At 51.5% G+C, this 17776-nt stretch overlaps 1 protein-coding gene across 4 annotated transcripts in view; it reads right to left on the bottom strand.

The window, feature by feature from the left end:
* Nucleotides 1–17776, bottom strand: part of CCDC33 (coiled-coil domain containing 33) — a 225859-nt gene that overhangs the window by 87696 nt on the left and 120387 nt on the right. For all 4 annotated transcript variants that reach the window (XM_025183619.2, XM_025183621.2, XM_025183622.2 and 1 more), the window contains exons 9-10: nt 17626–17753; nt 16134–16205 (exon numbers count right to left, since the gene is read on the bottom strand). In XM_025183619.2, the coding sequence (XP_025039404.2) occupies nt 16134–16205; nt 17626–17753 (200 nt within the window). The remainder of the gene's footprint in view (nt 1–16133; nt 16206–17625; nt 17754–17776) is intronic.

The following is a 17776-nucleotide window of genomic DNA, read 5'->3' as shown; positions in this document are numbered from 1 at the left end:
TGGGAGAGTAATTCTGCCCCTAATGTCCGTGTGCTTTGGCCATGCTATACCCAGCAGGGTAGCCGTGCACACAAGGCAGGTGGAGCCTTATGCAGGGCTTCTGATAACAGGGCTTCACTTTCAGAGGTGCCGCTCACAATGCCTCCCAGTGGGACTGTGAACTAGACAATGAGAGGAGAAGGCTGGTGGGGCTGGGCAGGCCGTTATGCGGGGGGAGGGGGCGAGGGGAAGTGTGTGAAAAGGGTGCGAAAGCATCCCCTCCCCCATAGTCCTTCATGGTCCACTCCAGCCTCCCTCCCCCGTGCTCCAGCCGACTGGGGGAAAGTAGAGGCAGCAAGCTGCCCCAGCCTCCCTCCCCTGTGCTCTGGCCAGCCTGGTGAAGGCTGGAGATGATTCTCCTCTTCCTCCCCCAAAAGTGAGGTGGGGGTTTGTGCTGGGACACAGAGGCATGGCAGCCACCAGCCCCTCACACAGCTTGCAAACCCCCTTTCCCCCAAAATTCCTGTGTACCGGCCTGCTGGGGATACCTGGCATGGGAGTCAGAGATATGGATCGCATTCCTAACTCAGGTAGAACCTGGCACGTAGCCATTCCCTGTCATGAAGTGGGGATGATAATCTCTCCCCACGTCACAGTGATGTTCAAGGCCTGGAGACTTTTGAGGCTTAATTCCCTGAAGTGAAGTGGTGTACATGATACCTCCTCTCATCAGATCCACCCTGTGGCTGTTCGCAGCCCAGTCTGGTCCCTTGGCCTACATTTGGGTTTTCTCTCTGTTCCATCCCATCAGCCGTGTGCTGGGAAAGGGAGCTGACATCTCTTCTGGTTGGCTGCACCTCCGCAGAACTGCCAGAGTGGAATCTATGCTACATGGGAGAGAGGTCTAGGCAGAAAGCAGCCCCTCACCTAGCCCTGAAGGGTCAGTCTTACAGGCGAGAGTGGAGGAGGAGGGTTGGTCTACACATCTGATGTGGCCCGTCACCAGGCTGTATTTGTGGAGGGAAGTACACTAGCCAGCAAGGGAAAGATTCCCACAAGATCAGGTTGGGCAATCAGCCCTTGCACATTGCACGGAGCCCGACCCAAACCCAGCCCACGCCGTTGCCCTCTCGTATAGATATTTACAGCCCTCCCCTTCAATATCCAAGCCACTCATTCTCTTTCCCTATTTACCCTAGCACACCTGTGGGAGGCAGGCACGGCCGTCTCGTGGCTTAGACGTGGGAAAGCTCTGCCCTCCCAAATCGCCAGCCTGGCCCTGCCCCCACTCCACCCACAGAATGCTTAGTGTAGGCGCTGGAACCCCTCAACCGCCTCTCCTCCCCCGTGCTCTGGGAGCTGCACTGTGTGCATACCCCCTCACCTCTCTGCTCTTCCCCAGTGCTCCAGAGAGGCTGGGGAGCACTCGGCATGCTACCCCATCTTCTCTCCTCCCCCGTGCTCTGGGGGCTGCACTGCGCACACAGTCCCCTCGCCTCTCTACCCCTCCCTGATGCTCTGGGGAGACTGGGGAGCACTCGGCATGCTGCCCCGCTTCTCTGTCCCTCCTTGGTGCTGTGGGGAGGCTGGGGAGCAGTTGGCATGTTGCCCCACCATCTCTCCTCCCTGGCAATCCAGGGGCTGTGATGTACACACAGTCCCCTCGCCTTTCTGCCCCTCCCTGGTGCTCTGGAAAGGCTGGGGAGCACTTGGTGCACTGCCCCACTTCTGTGCCCCTCCCTGATGCTCTGGGGAGACTGGGGAGCACTCGGCATGCTTCCCCGCTTTTCTGTCCCTCCTTGGTGCTGTGGGGTGGCTGGGGAGGAGTTGGCATGCTGCCCCACCATCTCTCTTCCCTGGTACTCCGGGGGCTGCACGGTGCACACAATCCCCACCCCTCACTGGTGCTCTGGGGAGACTGGGGAGCACTCGGCGTGCTTCCCCGCTTCTCTGTCCCTCCTTGGTGCTGTGGGGTGGCTGGGGAGCAGTTGGCAAGTTGCCCCACCGTTTCTCCTCCCTGGTACTCCGGGGGCTGCACTGTGCACACAGTCCCCTCACCTCTCTGCCCCTCCCTGGTGCTCTGGGGAGACTGGGACATACTTGGCACACTGCCCCGTCTCCTCCCCTGAGGGAGGGCATGTTCAGCATTCTGCCCCACTTCCTCCCCTTCCCATGGTGGGCGGTAGGGGTGGGGCTGTAGGTGGGGTTGAGGGCCTGCCTCTCTCAGTCCCTGCTGCACCAACCACCCACGGAGGCAGGTGCTAATCCCCATTGTACAGCTGGGGAACTGAAGCACAAAAATAATTTTCCCAAGTCCACACAGGAAGAATGTAGCCCAGCAGGGAACTAAGGGTTTCTGGAGGCCTAGCCGAGCACTATAACCACTGCACCATCCTCCCTCCCTCATGGGAGGCCTTTGAGAAGACTGAAGGAGCAAAATCAGGTTTCCTTTCCTCTGTGTCCACTGGCTTTACCTGTTTTGTGCCCTGATTTTCTCCAGAGACACTGGACTGGGAGGAGTGGGTTCTGGAGAGGACAGGAGGGAACAGGAGCTAGCATACCAGGCTCTGCTCTCAATTGCCGTATGCCCTCAAACAAGCTAACTCACATCTTCGGGCCTTCTCGCCTTGCCATCCAGCGACTGGGGAATAATACCATTGAAAGAGGGTGCCCCAAAAAGGCCAAGCCTTATTCAAATGAACCTGCCCCTCTGGGTCTGATCCAGAGCCCAATGGAGTCAAGAGAAGCCTTGTTACAATCTACAGTGAGCTTGTAGCAGGTCACAACAGGGCAGCTTCACAATGTGTCTCCAAATCCCCCCCCATCCAACTCTGGTTGTCAACTCCCCTACGGCTGTCCCAGAATAGCAGGCTTTGCAAGGGAAACGTGTGGTTCACATAGCCACAGCAGGGCCCAAAACCATCTTGGTGGAGAGCGCCAGAGCCTGAGCCAGATGCTAATTCATCGTTGTAATGTGATTTTTCCTGCCTTCGCTTCCAGTCACTTGGCTCTGCGCCCTTCCCCCGCCAGCCAGGAGTTTATAGACTTCCGTCTAATCGGGTTAGAGAGGGAAGTTGGATCTAATGAAATAAACAATGGAGTCCTTGGAGCCCTGGCTGCTCCCGTGGAAGAGGGGTCATGGTTAGAATGGCAGGGGAGGGGAGGGTGGCTTTATGCTGTGTAGAATTTGCCTGATGAATTACAGCCATCGCACCCCTCCTACCCACCACACACACACTCACTGGCATCAGCACTTCCTGTCACTACGCTCAGCAGTGACAGGGCTCCCAGCTTTTAGCTTCTTCCTGGTTTCATTTATTCCACCTCTTCATGGTTTTGGTTTCTGTATGTACTGGCCTCAGAAGAGGCCGGCATGTGGGACGCTGAGAAAAGGTAGGCACTGTATGTCTGTCTGACAGTGCAGCTCATTGATCTGCCAATGATCCTCAATTCTGACTTGCTGTTCTGGCGCTGGGCCTCTGCCAATCATTGCCACATTCCCTGCCCTGGATCTCCATGGCTCCGCCGACTCCCACCCCAATCTGATTCAGCTAGCCTGCATTTTTGTGGTTTCTTTGACAAAAGAAATCAAGGTTCCACTGTTCCCCATGACAGTAACTAGGTTCTCTGGGGAAGGGACAGGCTCTGGGGTTGTCTCAGCCAGACAGTGGAAATTAGGAGCGTAAATATGTTAGTGGATCTGGGCCAGGTGTCTCCAAACCTACCGTACCCAGTGACACTAGTTGCCAAAGACTCCACTCCCAAGAGCCTGCATCGCACCTAATGACACCGTGCTCAGAAGACAACACCTTGTCCCATGACTCTGCAAGGCAGCCAGTTACTGAGCTGCTGAATGCCACTGGCTGATATATTAATACCGGTCCCTCGTGGTCATCACTTCTGCACTGGAATAGTCAGGAAAGTCTGCGGCACCCCCATAATCATCAGTAACCCTGCTTCCCTAGGGAGTAAGTGTGCATCTTTGAGACCGTAACAGCTGCCCCTTTGTGCAGCAATCCACAGGCCTGACTCGTGCGTTAGCATTGGCTCAGATCCTGGCTTGTATTTAAAGGGGCCTCAGCTCAGAAGGAGGAGATGCACCCACAAAGTTCCACTGTCCTTGGAGTTGTTCCTATGCTGATATAGGCACCGGTTTAGGAGGGGTGAAAGTAACTTACATTTCTTACAGGTACTGTGCTATCACAACTTGCCCCCGGGGGGGGGGGGGCTTAGGGCGGGGAAGGGTTGTGATACAACAGTACCTATAAGATATTTAAGTGTTGGGTAGAGTGTGGAGGGTTTAGGGCAGAGGGTAGGGGGGTGCAGGAGTTAAGGCAGGGGGCTGGAGACATGGAGCATGCAAGGGGCTCAGGAGTCAGGGTTGGGGGTATGAGGAGGAGCTCAGGACAGAGGGTTGCGGTGAGGGGAGCCAGGGCGGGGGGCTGGGAGTGTATGGGGGCACAGAGCAAGGGGAATAAGAGGGTGTTGGAGCCAGGGTGGGGGCTGGGAGTGTATGGGGGCACAGAGCAAGGGGAATAAGAGGGTGTCGGAGCCAGGGCGGGGGGCTGGGAGTGTATGGGGGCACAGAGCAAGGGGAATAAGAGGGTGTCGGAGCCAGGGCGGGGGGCTGGGAGTGTATGGGGGCACAGAGAAAGGGGAATAAGAGGGTGTCAGAGCCAGGGCAGGGGGCTGGGAGTGTATGGGGGCACAGAGCAAGGGGAATAAGAGGGTGTCGGAGCCAGGGCGGGGGGCTGGGAGTGTATGGGGGCACAGAGAAAGGGGAATAAGAGGGTGTCAGAGCCAGGGCAGGGGGCTGGGAGTGTATGGGGGCACAGAGCAAGGGGAATAAGAGGGTGTCAGAGCCAGGGCGGGGGGCTGGGAGTGTATGGGGGCACAGAGCAAGGGGAATAAGAGGGTGTCAGAGCCAAGGCAGGGGGCTGGGTGTGTATAGGGCTGAGGGGGGTAAGGAAGCCATTTTGGATGCGGGAAGTGCAGCAGCACATATTGGGTCCCTGTTGCTTTTCCTGCTTTCTCTGACTAGGGAGTGAAGGCAAGTGCCGATCCTGCTGCGTCCCTCTTGCTTCTGGCTGCCCCGGGGAGGGCAGAGAAGGGACGCAGCAGGCTATAGTCAATGTTGCAGTGATGGCTGCGGTGGCTGAGAAGGGGACTGGGCAGAGAGGGGGAGGCAGGCTGTGATAGACCAGATCGTGGTAGGGACCATTTCCATAAGAAGCTGAAGGATACAGAAGAGAGGCTAGTGCACCGCAGGGGCATCTTCATGTTGCCCAGGGTCGGAGACCCTTCTATCCCCAGGGGCAGGATTTTGTGGGGGAGGGTGTGTAGCAGGGCTGCTTCACCCCTCTTCAGGATAAAAAGGATTAAAAACAGCCTGGCAGAGGGCTGTCCTAAGATCCAGAGTGAGGCTAGCAACAGCCAATTAGGGCCTTGGTAGGCCCTAAGAAGGGCTCTTGGAGAGGAGGAAGATCCTCCTCTCACGCCAGCTCGGGAGGGAGAGGGACCCGGCTGCCTGCTAGTGAGACACCACGGACAGAGTATTGCTGGAAAGGCAGGATGAGCCAGGAGAGCTCTGGCCTAAAGACTCCCAGGATAAGGCCCAGCCACAGGGGCCAAAGAGTACTGGAGCTGCAGGGAGACAGCCAGGGTAGGCAAAGGCAGCAGGTCACCACCCCTTGCTTATGAGGAGTGGCCACTTCAGACTGCAGGATGTCACTGAGAGGAGGTTGGGGGTTCCTTGAGGACAAGGACCCCAGAGTGTGGAGGAACTGCAGAGAGGCCTCCACAGTCTGGGAGGGATGCGGGTCCTGATACAAGGAGGTGGACAACAGGTGACGGTGAGGGAGACACTGGCTGGAAGAGGGCGCTCCAGTGCTGAGCTGACCTAATTCCCACTGAAAAACAACCAACGGTCTGGTAGCACTTTATAGACTAACGAACATGGAGCTGGGATCATGAGCTTTGAAGAAGTGGGCTGTGCCCCTGAAAGCTCATGATCCCATCTCCATGTCTGTTAGACTATAAAGTGCTACCAGACCGTTGGTTGTTTTTTCCTGTGCAGACTAACTCGGCTACCCCCTGAAGCTTCTAATTCCCACTGTGAGCAGCCGAAGGCGTTGTGCCACTGAGTCACGAATTGTTACAGCCCTTCAGTAGAAGGGAAGGGATTGTTCACTGGATAGGACTCCGCAGTGCAAACTCCACAGAGCCAGAGGATTCTCCACTGCAAGCATCTCAGGCCTCCCCCTCCTGTGACTGGTGTGCGCCTTGCAGATGGTTTCTTCATTGAGCACAGCTCAAGTAATCAGGCCTCTAACTTGTCAAATTGGTGGCTGCAATGGGCGGCAGTGAAATGGCCCTTGCTAGATCTTGCTCCGTGACTGCGGATGATGCTATCTTGTTAGCACAGTAATGAGTCCTCTCCGAAGGCATAAAGCCACATACAGCTACAACTTTCGGCCTCAGTGCCTTTCTTTCCTCAATTCCCCAAAGCTGCTACCACTAGGGGAGACTATGTACAGAACAAGGAACTTTCTAAGCGCTTTGAAGGTGCCCCCCACAACCTTCTCGATTGCTGCCTCATTAACGCCATCAGATGCTGTCTTCTGTGCCGACGCATTTCATTAAGCTGTGTGCCCTGACCTTGAAAAGGCTCCTCTGGCATCAAAGACAGCAAGGTTCCATACTGCCAAATGGAAATGCCCGCCTCTCTGGTTCCCCCAACCTGCCCTCCCCAGAGGACAGGATCATGCAAAATGCAACAGTTTATCATGTTCTTTGCAATTACAAGTGCACAGCATACAGCTGCTGTTGGCTGTGCCGAAATTACCATGAATCCCATCTCTTTCCCTGCCATCTTCACTCGATGGAGATTTTGCTAGCAGAAGTGCACATGTTCTTAATTCAATTAGCTCTCCCCAGAACACTCCTCTGGGAGCAGCAGACACAAACTGACAAATTCTCTTTAACAAAGATATTCTCCCTCCCCCTCTCTTTTGGCTTTGCCCTGCTGTATCCCACTCATTAGCTCCCTAACAAAGCGAGCCCAATCCAATCTGTTTCCCTTCAGCAGCAATTCTATAACTCTTATGTAATTTCTACTGTGATAAAAGGCTCTGTCTAGTCAGGCGGCATTGGGATTATTGCTGGCAGAGAACAATCAGAGAGCCAGGGAGTCTGCCTATTCATTCAATGGCATTTTATTTCTTTGGGCAATATTTAGTTTGTTTCTCAGGCTCACTCTTCCCCTACCAGAGGGATAAATATCGCTACCAGCACTACCGACTGGTGGGCATAATCTGAGACCTTCAACGCAGAAAATTTAGAAAGATCTTTTCCATTAAATCAGAGAAAATCACAAGCCTTGTTTAAATCTATGGGAATCTTGCCATTGATTTAATTCAGGCCAGATTTCACTCTGGCCTGATTTACACGACAGTCGAGAGTCAAATTAAGATACCCAACTCTAGCAACATTAACTATGTAGCTGGAGTCAACATATCTTAAATTGCGTTTCCGTGCTGTCTACAAAGCAAGAGCAAACGCTCCCATTGCCTTTCCTTACTCCTTGTGAGCAGGAGTAATGGCACCAACAGGAGCACCCTCTCAGTTCGATTTAGCAGGTCTTCAATAGACTCACTAAATCGAACCCTAGGGCTACGTCTAGACTGGCCCCTTCTCCGGAAGAGGCATACAAAGCAGGCAAGTCAGAATAGGGAAATCCGCGGGGGATTTAAATATCCCCCGCGGGATTTAAATAAACATGGCCACCGCTTTTTTTCTGGCTTGGGGAAAAGCCGGAAAAGAGCGTCTAGACTGGCGCGATCCTCCGGAATAAAGCCCTTTTCTGGAGGATCTCTTATTCCTACTTGCAATACCCTAACAGATAAGCTTTTGTGTGTAAAACCCACTTTATCACATGAATTATAAGAACAAGAACATAAGAATGGCCATACTGGGTCAGACCAAAGATCCATCTAGCCCAGTATCCTGTCTGCCCACAGTGGCCAATGCCAGATGCCCCAGAGATAGTGATAAGAACAGGAAATCAAGTGATCCCTCCTCCATCATCCATTTCCAGCCTCTGACAAACAGTGGCTAGGGACACCATGCCTACCCATCCTAGCTAATAGCCATTGACGGACCTAACCTCCATGAATCTATCTAGCTCTTTTTTGAACCCTGTTTAAGTCCTAGTCTTCACATCCTCCTCTGGCAAGGAGTTCCATGGGTTTGTGCTGTGTGAAGAAAAACTTGCTTTTCTTTGTTTTAATCCTGCTACCTATTAATTTCATTTACTGCCTTCTAGTTCTTATTGTATGGGAACAAGTAAATAACGTTTCCTTATTCACTTTCTCCACAACACTCATGATTTTATAGACCTCTATCATATCCCCCCCCCCCCTTAGTCTCCTCTCTTCTAAGATGAAAAGTCCCAGACTTTTTAATCTCTCTTCATATGGCACCTATCAGGGCTATTCCCTACTCTGGCACTCCAAGTGCAAAAGATGGAGGCCCACAAACAGCTCAAAAGAAAAAAAACCAAACCAAAAAGTTTCCCCCAGAATCACAATACACAGATCGCTGCCACCATCAAGTAATTTTTATCTCTAAAACTGGGGGTGAACAATCGAACCAACCCCCCAAGAGTACCCCAAGCTTTTTTGCCCAAAAAGAGCTTGAAAAAAGAAAAAAAAAGAAAAAACCCGCAGTCTCTTGTAACTGGCCACTCAGTCTAAGGCATGCATATACACACACACACACAGACAGACCTGTACCTTCCAGACAGAAGAATCGAATCATCACACCTTAAAAAAGTGATCGTTAATACAAAACAAAATATCAACTTAATAAAGCATTCTTGGCTACTAGATGTTACAGAGCAACTAAGGAAAACAAACTAAAACACAGAGAAAAATCTCTGGGACTAATGCTTAGATGGTAAAAGAGGAGAGGAGGCACAGATTCACACACAGCAGTTCAAACCAAACCACAAAATAAAGAAAAATACCCTGAACACGACTAGATTCACTTTTTCCCTCCTTTACTTACTTCCAATCTTTTCTTGGTTCCACCCACTTCCATACCCTGAATTTCCTGGAGGCAGGGTAGTCCTGCCTGGGTTTAAATCATTCTGTCTTTCTCAACTCCTGGCTACTTTCAAATCCATTACTGAATGTCCAGGGAGGTTAAAATGTTCCCTTACAGGTCTGTGTGTATGATCATTCCTGATGTCTGATTTGTGTCCATTTATCCTTTGCCATAAAGACAATGAGCAGAGCATCTGTATGAAGGGCCACTTTACACATGGAAGTTGGTATGGGACTTTAAACTTACTGTATTCCAAAATAACTCCATGTGTGGACACACATTCTGGAACAAGAGGGCCTTTTCCCACTTAGTTTAAGCCACAATGTGGCTTTCTAGCACATTTAATGCAATACTGCCTGCCTGCCCTAGTGCTTATTGCTAATAAACATGTGAGTCAGAGAAAATACTCAGATCTAGCCTGGGGTTTTTGTCTGTTTCTGACAGTAACATGATAGAGCCATAGAATATGGCACTTCGAGTTAGTGTCAACTGCTGTCCACTTACAGTACAGATTTTCCCACTCGTGGGCCTATCTTGCAACATCAGCCCTCTCCATTCCCATAAAAGTCAAAGGCATTGGGAGCACTCAAACTACCACCACCCCACCCCTGCACTTACAAGAGACTCAGCAATTTCTAGGATCAGTCCCTCAACCTGGTAATTGAAAATTCAGACTCTCAGACAATGATCACCCACTTGAGGTGAGTTCCTGCCTTTCTGAGGTGCAGAGATAGAGAGGGATGGAAAAGAAACTGAGAGGATGACTGTATCCTAATTGGTTGGTAATTAGTCCAAGGAGAGCAGCAAGTGTGCCACGAAACATCTCCCATTTCTGGTAACTATCTGTAGACTGAAGTCTGCTATTGTCTGCAGCCTTGCAAAGCAGGCACTCGGATGTCAGTATCAATGGGAAGCAAAGTCTTCTTGTGGAGAGCTGGCCATCTGGTGAGATGGCTACACACACTCTTGAGGACGACTGCACTAGCTTTTCAGCTACCGTGAAGTTGGTTATATCACAGTTTATACAGAAGTAGGGATTTTAAATGTAGATTAATTAACTAATCAAATAGTCAATGGGATTTCCATCGACTATTCGATTAGTCTATAAGGGCGCTTCCACCTTTGAACTATAGCAAGAGCCCAGTGGGCTTCAAAAGCAGAAGCCTGGAGGGAGTGTGTGGCCAGCAGGGAGTCTCCTGCACCTGTGGGGCTTATGCTTTTGAAAGGTACAAGAGCCCCGCTAAGGCTCTTGTACATTTCAAAAGCAGAGTTGCAGCAGAAGTGGCATGAGTGGAGACTGCTTCAGTCCCTGCTCGCGCTGTTTCCCACGGTGCCTCTACCACCCCTGCCCGCCGCAGAGACGGTGCTGGGGGGAACCGGCTTTTAAGCTGGCTCCCCTTAGCACCGGCGCCAGTTCCCCGATAGAGGCAGCAAGGTGGGGGAAGCGATTAGGCACATCACGAGTCGACTATCCAATAAGCTTATGCTTATCCAATAGTCGACTAGTCGCTAACATCCCTACACAGAACTGAAATAAGTGAGACTCACTCATAGCCCCTTAGTCCCTAAGGGACATTTGCTGAGATGGAAAAGCTACCAGCAGAAGCACCGGGAAGGGGCCATGAGGCCTGTCCCTCCTTTTCCCTGTGGGGCCCCACCTCCTAGCCAGGCAAGAAGCTGGAGCCCAGCCATGGAGCCTGGGAAGCCATGGGGAGCTGGTGACCCTCAACCTGCCTGGAATGGGGGATTTGAGAGCAGTCCCCAACCCATATCTCCAGCCCCAAGGGCAAACAGAGGGTTCCATGGTTCTCCACAACTGCCAGAGAGGCTCTTACCATGGGCCAGCTGTGGTTCAGAGGCCCCACTTCCTGGCTGGAGCTGGGTCTAGGTGAGAGCTGCGTGGGTAGCTCTGGAGAGCCACTGTCTGCCACTCTTGCCCTAGGAGGGGAATCCTGGGGGGACAGACATGGACTGGGGGCTGCTCTCAGGCCTTCCTTGCTCAGGAAATTGGAGGTGTCATGGGGCCCCCCCATGCTTTTTGAAAATTGGCTTATGAATATGAATACGCATAACTCAAAGATGCTTTAGGCAAAATATATCATGTGACGTATCATTTTAAAGTTATCATCTGTTGCATGTGTATGTTCTATTTCTGTGCATAGTTAGAAATATGAACTATGGATCTGTTAATAATTATAAATATGCTAATGAGGGCATAACTAATACTCTGGAGGTATAATGGCCTGGTGCTCAAGATAATGACCTGTAAATAAGTAAATTTTTCTTGTAAGCCCAAACTGTGGTTGGTTCTACGAAGACGTGTGGTCAGGCCACGTGGTGCTGGAATCCAACATAGATCCTGTACTTTTCAACTGAAAATGAGAACAGTTTTCAGTGAACACAAAGAATTCCCTCAGTGGGCAAAAGGGATATAAAGATGGGAAACCAAACAAGAGGGAGTTGCCAGACACTAGGGAGACTCCCAAGATGCCTGCTGGAAACATCTAAGACTAAACAAGGAGAAGGATCGGGCCCAAGCTAGGAGTCTGACTAGCTTGCAAAAGAGATGTTTAGAACTGCTGTTGGGGTAAATATTTGCATGTACCAAGGCTCTTAGGGTGTGTCTAGACTACATGCCTCCGTCGACGGAGGCATGTAGATTAGACAGATCGGCAGAGGGAAATGAAGCCGCGATTAAAATAATCGCGGCTTCATTTAAATTTAAATGGCTGCCCCGCTCTGCCGATCAGCTGTTTGTCGGCAGATCGGGGCAGTCTGGACGCGCCGCGCCGACAAAGAAGCCTTTCTTGATCGGCACAGGTAAACCTGGTTTCACGAGGCATACCTGTGCCGATCAAGAAAGGCTTCTTTGTCGACGCGGTGCATCCAGACTGCCCCGATCTGCCGACAAACAGCTGATCGGCAGAGCGGGGCAGCCATTTAAATTTAAATGAAGCCGCGATTATTTTAATCGCGGTTTCATTTCCCTCTGCCGATCTGTCTAATCTACATGCCTCCGTCGACGGAGGCATGTAGTTTAGACGTACCCCAAGTGTATTAAGATTAGCTGGTGTGGTTTGTGGATTTTGGCTTACTTTGATCTGTCTATTTTCACTGCAATCACTTAAACACTACTTTTTATACTTAATAAAAACACTTTTGTTTATGATCAAGCCCAATATAAATAACTGTGCCGGGGGGGGGGGGGGGGAGGGAGAAGGAGCAACCACTGTATCTCTCTTCCGTGGATAAAAAGGGCAGACCCAATCTTTCTCTGGAAAACTTTTTATACAGAGTAAGCCAGATTTATTTGGGGTTTTGATCCTCTTTGGGGCTGTGTTCCTGGATGCTGCCAACAGCCACATAGCTGAGCCCTCTCAGAGCTGGACTGGGTCAGTGTCTGTGTTGTTCTGATGGGGGCTGTTACCCCAACTCTGGGCCTTGGCTGGGGGAGACAAGAGCTTCCAGCCCAGCAAGACAGGGTGGAGGGGCGCCCCAAAGGCAGGTAGGCAGGGTCAGTGGCAAGCCCAGCGCACCGGGGGAGAACTCCAAGGGGACCTGTGTAACCAAAGCAATCACAGGAGGGTCTACAGCTCCCCGATCCACTCCAGCTTCCACCCTTGCTGGGGCATGGCCTGGAGGCCAAGAGAAGGGGCAGCGGTGAGAATACAAAAGGGACAGGGCCTGGCTTCCCCACTCTTGGCAAGGCTCCACCTTCCCTGGCTAACAGGTGGTTTGGCACAAGCTGACACAACAGAGACCTGGACTGTCGCACATCACAAAGGGGGGTGTATTGGCAAAGCTATGCAGAGACTTAGTGTGGCCTTGCCAGGGAAGAGCACAGGGTAGAATGAAGGTGCTTTGGCAGAGCTCTGGGAGGCAGCGATGGGGCACTGTCAGAGGTGGAGTTCAGGACAGAGATACAGAGAGCTCCATTTGGTGCCAGCGAAAGGCCTGCAGAGTGGAACAGGTGCACAGCAGGACTGAGGTACATTGTCTTAGCTCTGTGGGAACATGACAGAGCTGTGCGTAGGACTAGGAGGAGGGGCTGCAGGTCAGAAATGAGTCACAGTAGAGGAGCGGAGCCTAGGAACCTTACACATCAGCTCTGTTCCTGCAGTTAGCTAGTGTTAAATCTCTCACTTCACTCAACTTAACCCTTAGTCTGCTGGCCCACTTTACAATGCCTGCCAACTTGGCTGCTTAGGAAGATGCAGGGTTTCCAAAGGGTTAAATGAAAATTAAGTCAGTGATTTTCAAAGCTGAAATTGCTTGAACCTGCCAAGAGGTTCCAACCCCTCCTCCTCTTCCTTTGTGCTGGTGGCAACAAATTCATTCAGTTGCATTGTTCCATGGATCTCTTTGCTGAAACATGCCTCTAAAAGACAAAGAAAAAACATCCCAAAAACATGTCTGATTCTGGTGCTTTTTGTTTCCTGCTTTGACTCTTTCTACTGGAAGAAGGGGCACTAAGGGAGGAGGAGGGAGGAGAGAGGAAAAAAATTACAGCTCCCAGATCAAAACAATAATCAGCTAAATGAATTCCGCAGCATTTCCCCACATGACTGGAAGTGATAATTTAGTGCGGCAGCCAGCTGGAAGGAAAGGGATTAATTCTGCACTTAGTGACACCCATGTGAATAATTCATCACACGCAAACCCTTTTTCACTGACCCCCCTGAGCAATTACTCCAAAGTACCAAACCAGTCAGCCATGCCCCACGGGTGCAGCTCCCCAGGCGAAAATAGCAACAAAAATAAACAGAATGACATTAGGTTCCATCCCAAATTAACTTTATGGATATTGTTTTTGTGTGGGGAGGGGGATAGTTAGATGCTGTATTATTATTTCAGTAATAAGACTGGAGTGAATTAACTAGTCTATGTGCATGCTATGTCTCTCCAGTGGTTGGCTCCAGCATGCCCAACTGTGTGTCCTAGGCCCGATACTGCTAAGAGGTAATACTGATTCCCCTTTGGGAACAAGAGGGTTGGAGTACTATCCTGCTGCATCCCAGACATGAGTAATAATTTGGAAAGGTGGCCAGGGATTTGTTAAAAGTGTCCTTGAGCTTTGTGACTCTTGCGAGCTGATAGTGTCAAATACCAGTTTTGCTGGTAGCAGCCACAAGCAGGTCATACGGAGGCACTGTAGCTCAGGACACTCAGTGGCGATGTTTGACCAGTGCATAACACTGACTGTGATATCAACCACACCAGACTCCAGTTACATCTTTAAAAGACCTAACATGCAAAGCCTAAGGAAACCTCACTTCAACACCACTAGCAAGAAGGGTGCTATACTTGGGCAGGTTCAATGTGCAGAGGAGCCTCTTTCTGAAAACGATCAACCTGATTCCACCGATTCTCACATGAGAATTGTGGGAAAACGTTCCGAACAAGACCCTGGCTACTGCCCTGGATATCTTTGGAGCAACAAAGAAAAAACATCCTGATTGGTTTCCAGCATCTGAACATCAGAGGTTCCCACTCAGAAAAGTCAAAGCAAGCTTGCCTGAGTATACTTCAACAAGCAACAAAGACCAGAACTCTGAAGTTTAAAGAGGATAAGGCCGTGGTTCTGAAAGCCACCAGAGAACATGCCCAGAAGTACTGGTAAGACCTGTGTGAAAAGATTCAGACCTGCTATGAAGGAGACCTTCCTCTACCACAGGGCTACTCAACATGTGGCCCGCGGGCCGCATGCAGCCCACAACCCGTTCGTTTGCAGCCCCCGGTGCAGTTGGTTTTACACGGGGCTCAACACGCGGCGCATGGGTGGGAGCCAAAACAAAAGAGTAGTTAATATAATGGCGATATGCGGTTTAGTTTCTGTTGAGATACGTTTTAGTAATTCAATTCCTGGACTGTCATTGCTCATTAAAAGTGCTGTCATATGGGTGGAAATCAAGTAAATATTGCATTTTAGTAACATCAGCAAAACTGCCTTAAATGGGGCCTGTGTGTCGTGTAGTCTTGCCTTAATCTTTGTATTCATGCCCATCAGTGTGAAAGACGCTATTTGCATATATATTTGCATGTATATACAACCACACTTAACTTGCGGCCATTGGTATGTGCTGTGAGTATCATTGTGGCCCCCGGGGCTTCCAAAGTCGAGTAGCCCTGATCTACCATCTATTTCAAGTTTGTGCATCTGACTGTCTATGTCGGTCCATCTGTCCGAGAGTTCATGTGTTCAAGAACTACTCCTGAATGGTAAGAGCTAGGACTACCAAGTCTGGTATGCAGTTTCCTCTAATCATAACTTAAAGCAGGAACAGTTATACTCAGGGAATGACCATAGGGAGACAACTACACCCCAGAATGACCACAGGGGGGCAGGAAGCGCCCCAGCACTGGGAAGCAGATGCTGGCTGGCAGCACAACCCCCACCCGCCCCGGCCACCTCCGGGGAGCAGCCACCAGCCAGGCTGGTCCCAGGCAGCAGTCGGTGGCTGGACCATGAAGTCCCCACTGCCCTGAGCCAGCCCCATAGAGAAGCAAGCTGGCAGGCAGGCTGTGCAGTCTCCACCACCCCAGGCCAGCCTCAGGGAGAAGCCAGTGGGCAGTCTGCCGGCCACCCACACCCTCTGCCCCGGGTCCCCAACCCTCTTCCAAGCCCCCCCACCTCCCAACTCTGTCCTGATTCCTGCACTTCCACCCTCTGCTCTGAGTCTCCCACCCCCTCCTCTGGTGGCTCTTAATACATGTAAAAGGCAGAGTAGCCGCAGGGTTAGCTCCCGGGGCCAGGAGCTAATCCTGCTGTGGCTCTGCAGTTTTCCCCCCTTATCAACTAGTACTAGTCGATGGAAATTGCCATTTAACATCCCTAGAGCCAGGCCCAAAATTCCCTTTGTTTCAGGGGGGGTTGGATGCAGTTATAGTTCTGGGCTCTTTGTCAAATAAAAAAATCCCATTTGCCTTTTCCCATGATGGAAAGGGGAACTCCCCCTGCACATCACGCAGAAAATCACAAGCAGATAGCCCCACTGACTGAGATGGCCTCTTGCCTCTAAAGTTAATCTGTTCCTTCCCCCTTGCCTCACCTCTGAGCCAAGCAGCTGCATGCAGAGTTGAACAGCTGGAACAGCACCGGATGTGGTTTTCAGATTCGTGCCCTTGGGAAACAACACAAGGAAGGACAAGGTCAAAAAAATCCACAAGAGAACCTCAGCGTGTCAGATGGCAAACCACAGCCTCTAATAGCTTAGGCTGGCTGGTGCCAGTCTGCCATGGAAAGCAGTCAGCAAGGAAGTTGTCTGCTTCACTACTGCAGTTTAACATGCCAGAAGATTGGAGCTACCACATAGGTCAGATCTGCCATGACATTCCACTGGGATCCCAACAGACCATCAGCAAAATGCAACCGCAGACGAGCAGTGAAGCACTTTAAAAGCGGGATTGAATGATGCAGCAGAAGTCTGACCTAGAACTCAGCTCTTGAGTCAACAAAGGATGGCTCACCTGATCCACGATACTGGGATAGATGGACCTTTGGTCTGACCCAGTCTGGCCAATCTTATGTTGAGTTTCTGAAGATGGCTGATGAGGTCTGTGTATCACTCCCTGCCCCAAGTACAGAGGCATCACCACACCTAGGGATAAACCTGGGCTATCTGGCTGTATAGTTCCCATCCATATGAAGCAACTCCTCTTTTTCCTGCCCCTCTATAGCTGATCTCTAGATGAGAACCAAGGTTTCCCGCTGGTTGACTCTGCTTGAGTGAACTCCCCTGGCCCTCCATGTGCTGCATATTGTAGTATTCCCCTCCTAATGCATCATGAGAGCACCCCCACCCTTCCCTTCCTCGGCAAACACCTCTTCCCAAAATGCACCCATTGCAAAGGACTGTATCTTGCACCTCTCTGCTGTTGGCTGGGTCTGTTCACTCCAAGTCCCTTCCGAATGGCCTCAGAGAGGAAGGTGGGTGGTACCTGACTCCACTTCTGTCCACAGGACAATTCTAGGCACCCAACCCAGGCCCTGAGCTCTGGGGGACCCTGCAGCAGCTGCCTCGACCGTCCTATGGACGGGATTCGGGGCGGAGTGGCAACAGGTGTGGGCCCCCCCGCACACATCATCGTGGCTGGAGCTGGAGTGACCGTGGAGCACCCTGGACTCCTGGTGCTCTGCTTCTTGTCACCACGGTGAAGAAGAGAGCAGCAGGCTGGGAGGGGGGATGGGCAGTGGGGCAGAGTGGAGCAGGCTGCTAGGTAAGTGCAAGGGGGGACAACCCAGGCCACTGCTCTGTGCCAGGCCCCCCAGTAATCCCCTGGCTCCGGTTATCCACAGGAGGAGGCTTTAGGCATGGGGTGCAATGAGTGCGGGAGGGGGTGGACGAGGGTGGGGCTCGTGTGAAGGAGTGGAGTGGGGGCAGGACAGAGCAGAGGCGGAGCCTGCAGCAAGGGTAGGAAGTTGTCTCGGGGCCCGCACTTCCCTAGCGACACCCCTGCCTGGCTCATTCCTATACAAGGACCTCCCTCCCCCCTTCAGCAGGACAGTGGGGGTCAGTGTTAGACCCAGACCTAAGCAGTTACCTGGATGGGAACATCATCCACTCGAACCCCATTCCGGTTTCTCTCTGCCACAAGACTCCGATACACACGGTTGGTTAAGGGCAACACAGAGTAGCCCAAAGGCTTGTTATCAGCTTCTATTTCTGACACTGGGGAAAGGAATCACATCATA

Source organism: Pelodiscus sinensis, chromosome 14 (assembly GCF_049634645.1).
Source record: "Pelodiscus sinensis isolate JC-2024 chromosome 14, ASM4963464v1, whole genome shotgun sequence".
Classification (NCBI taxonomy): domain Eukaryota; kingdom Metazoa; phylum Chordata; order Testudines; family Trionychidae; genus Pelodiscus; species Pelodiscus sinensis.
The sequence above is the reverse complement of the archived record's forward strand: the minus strand, read 5'-3'. Positions and strand labels throughout refer to the sequence as shown.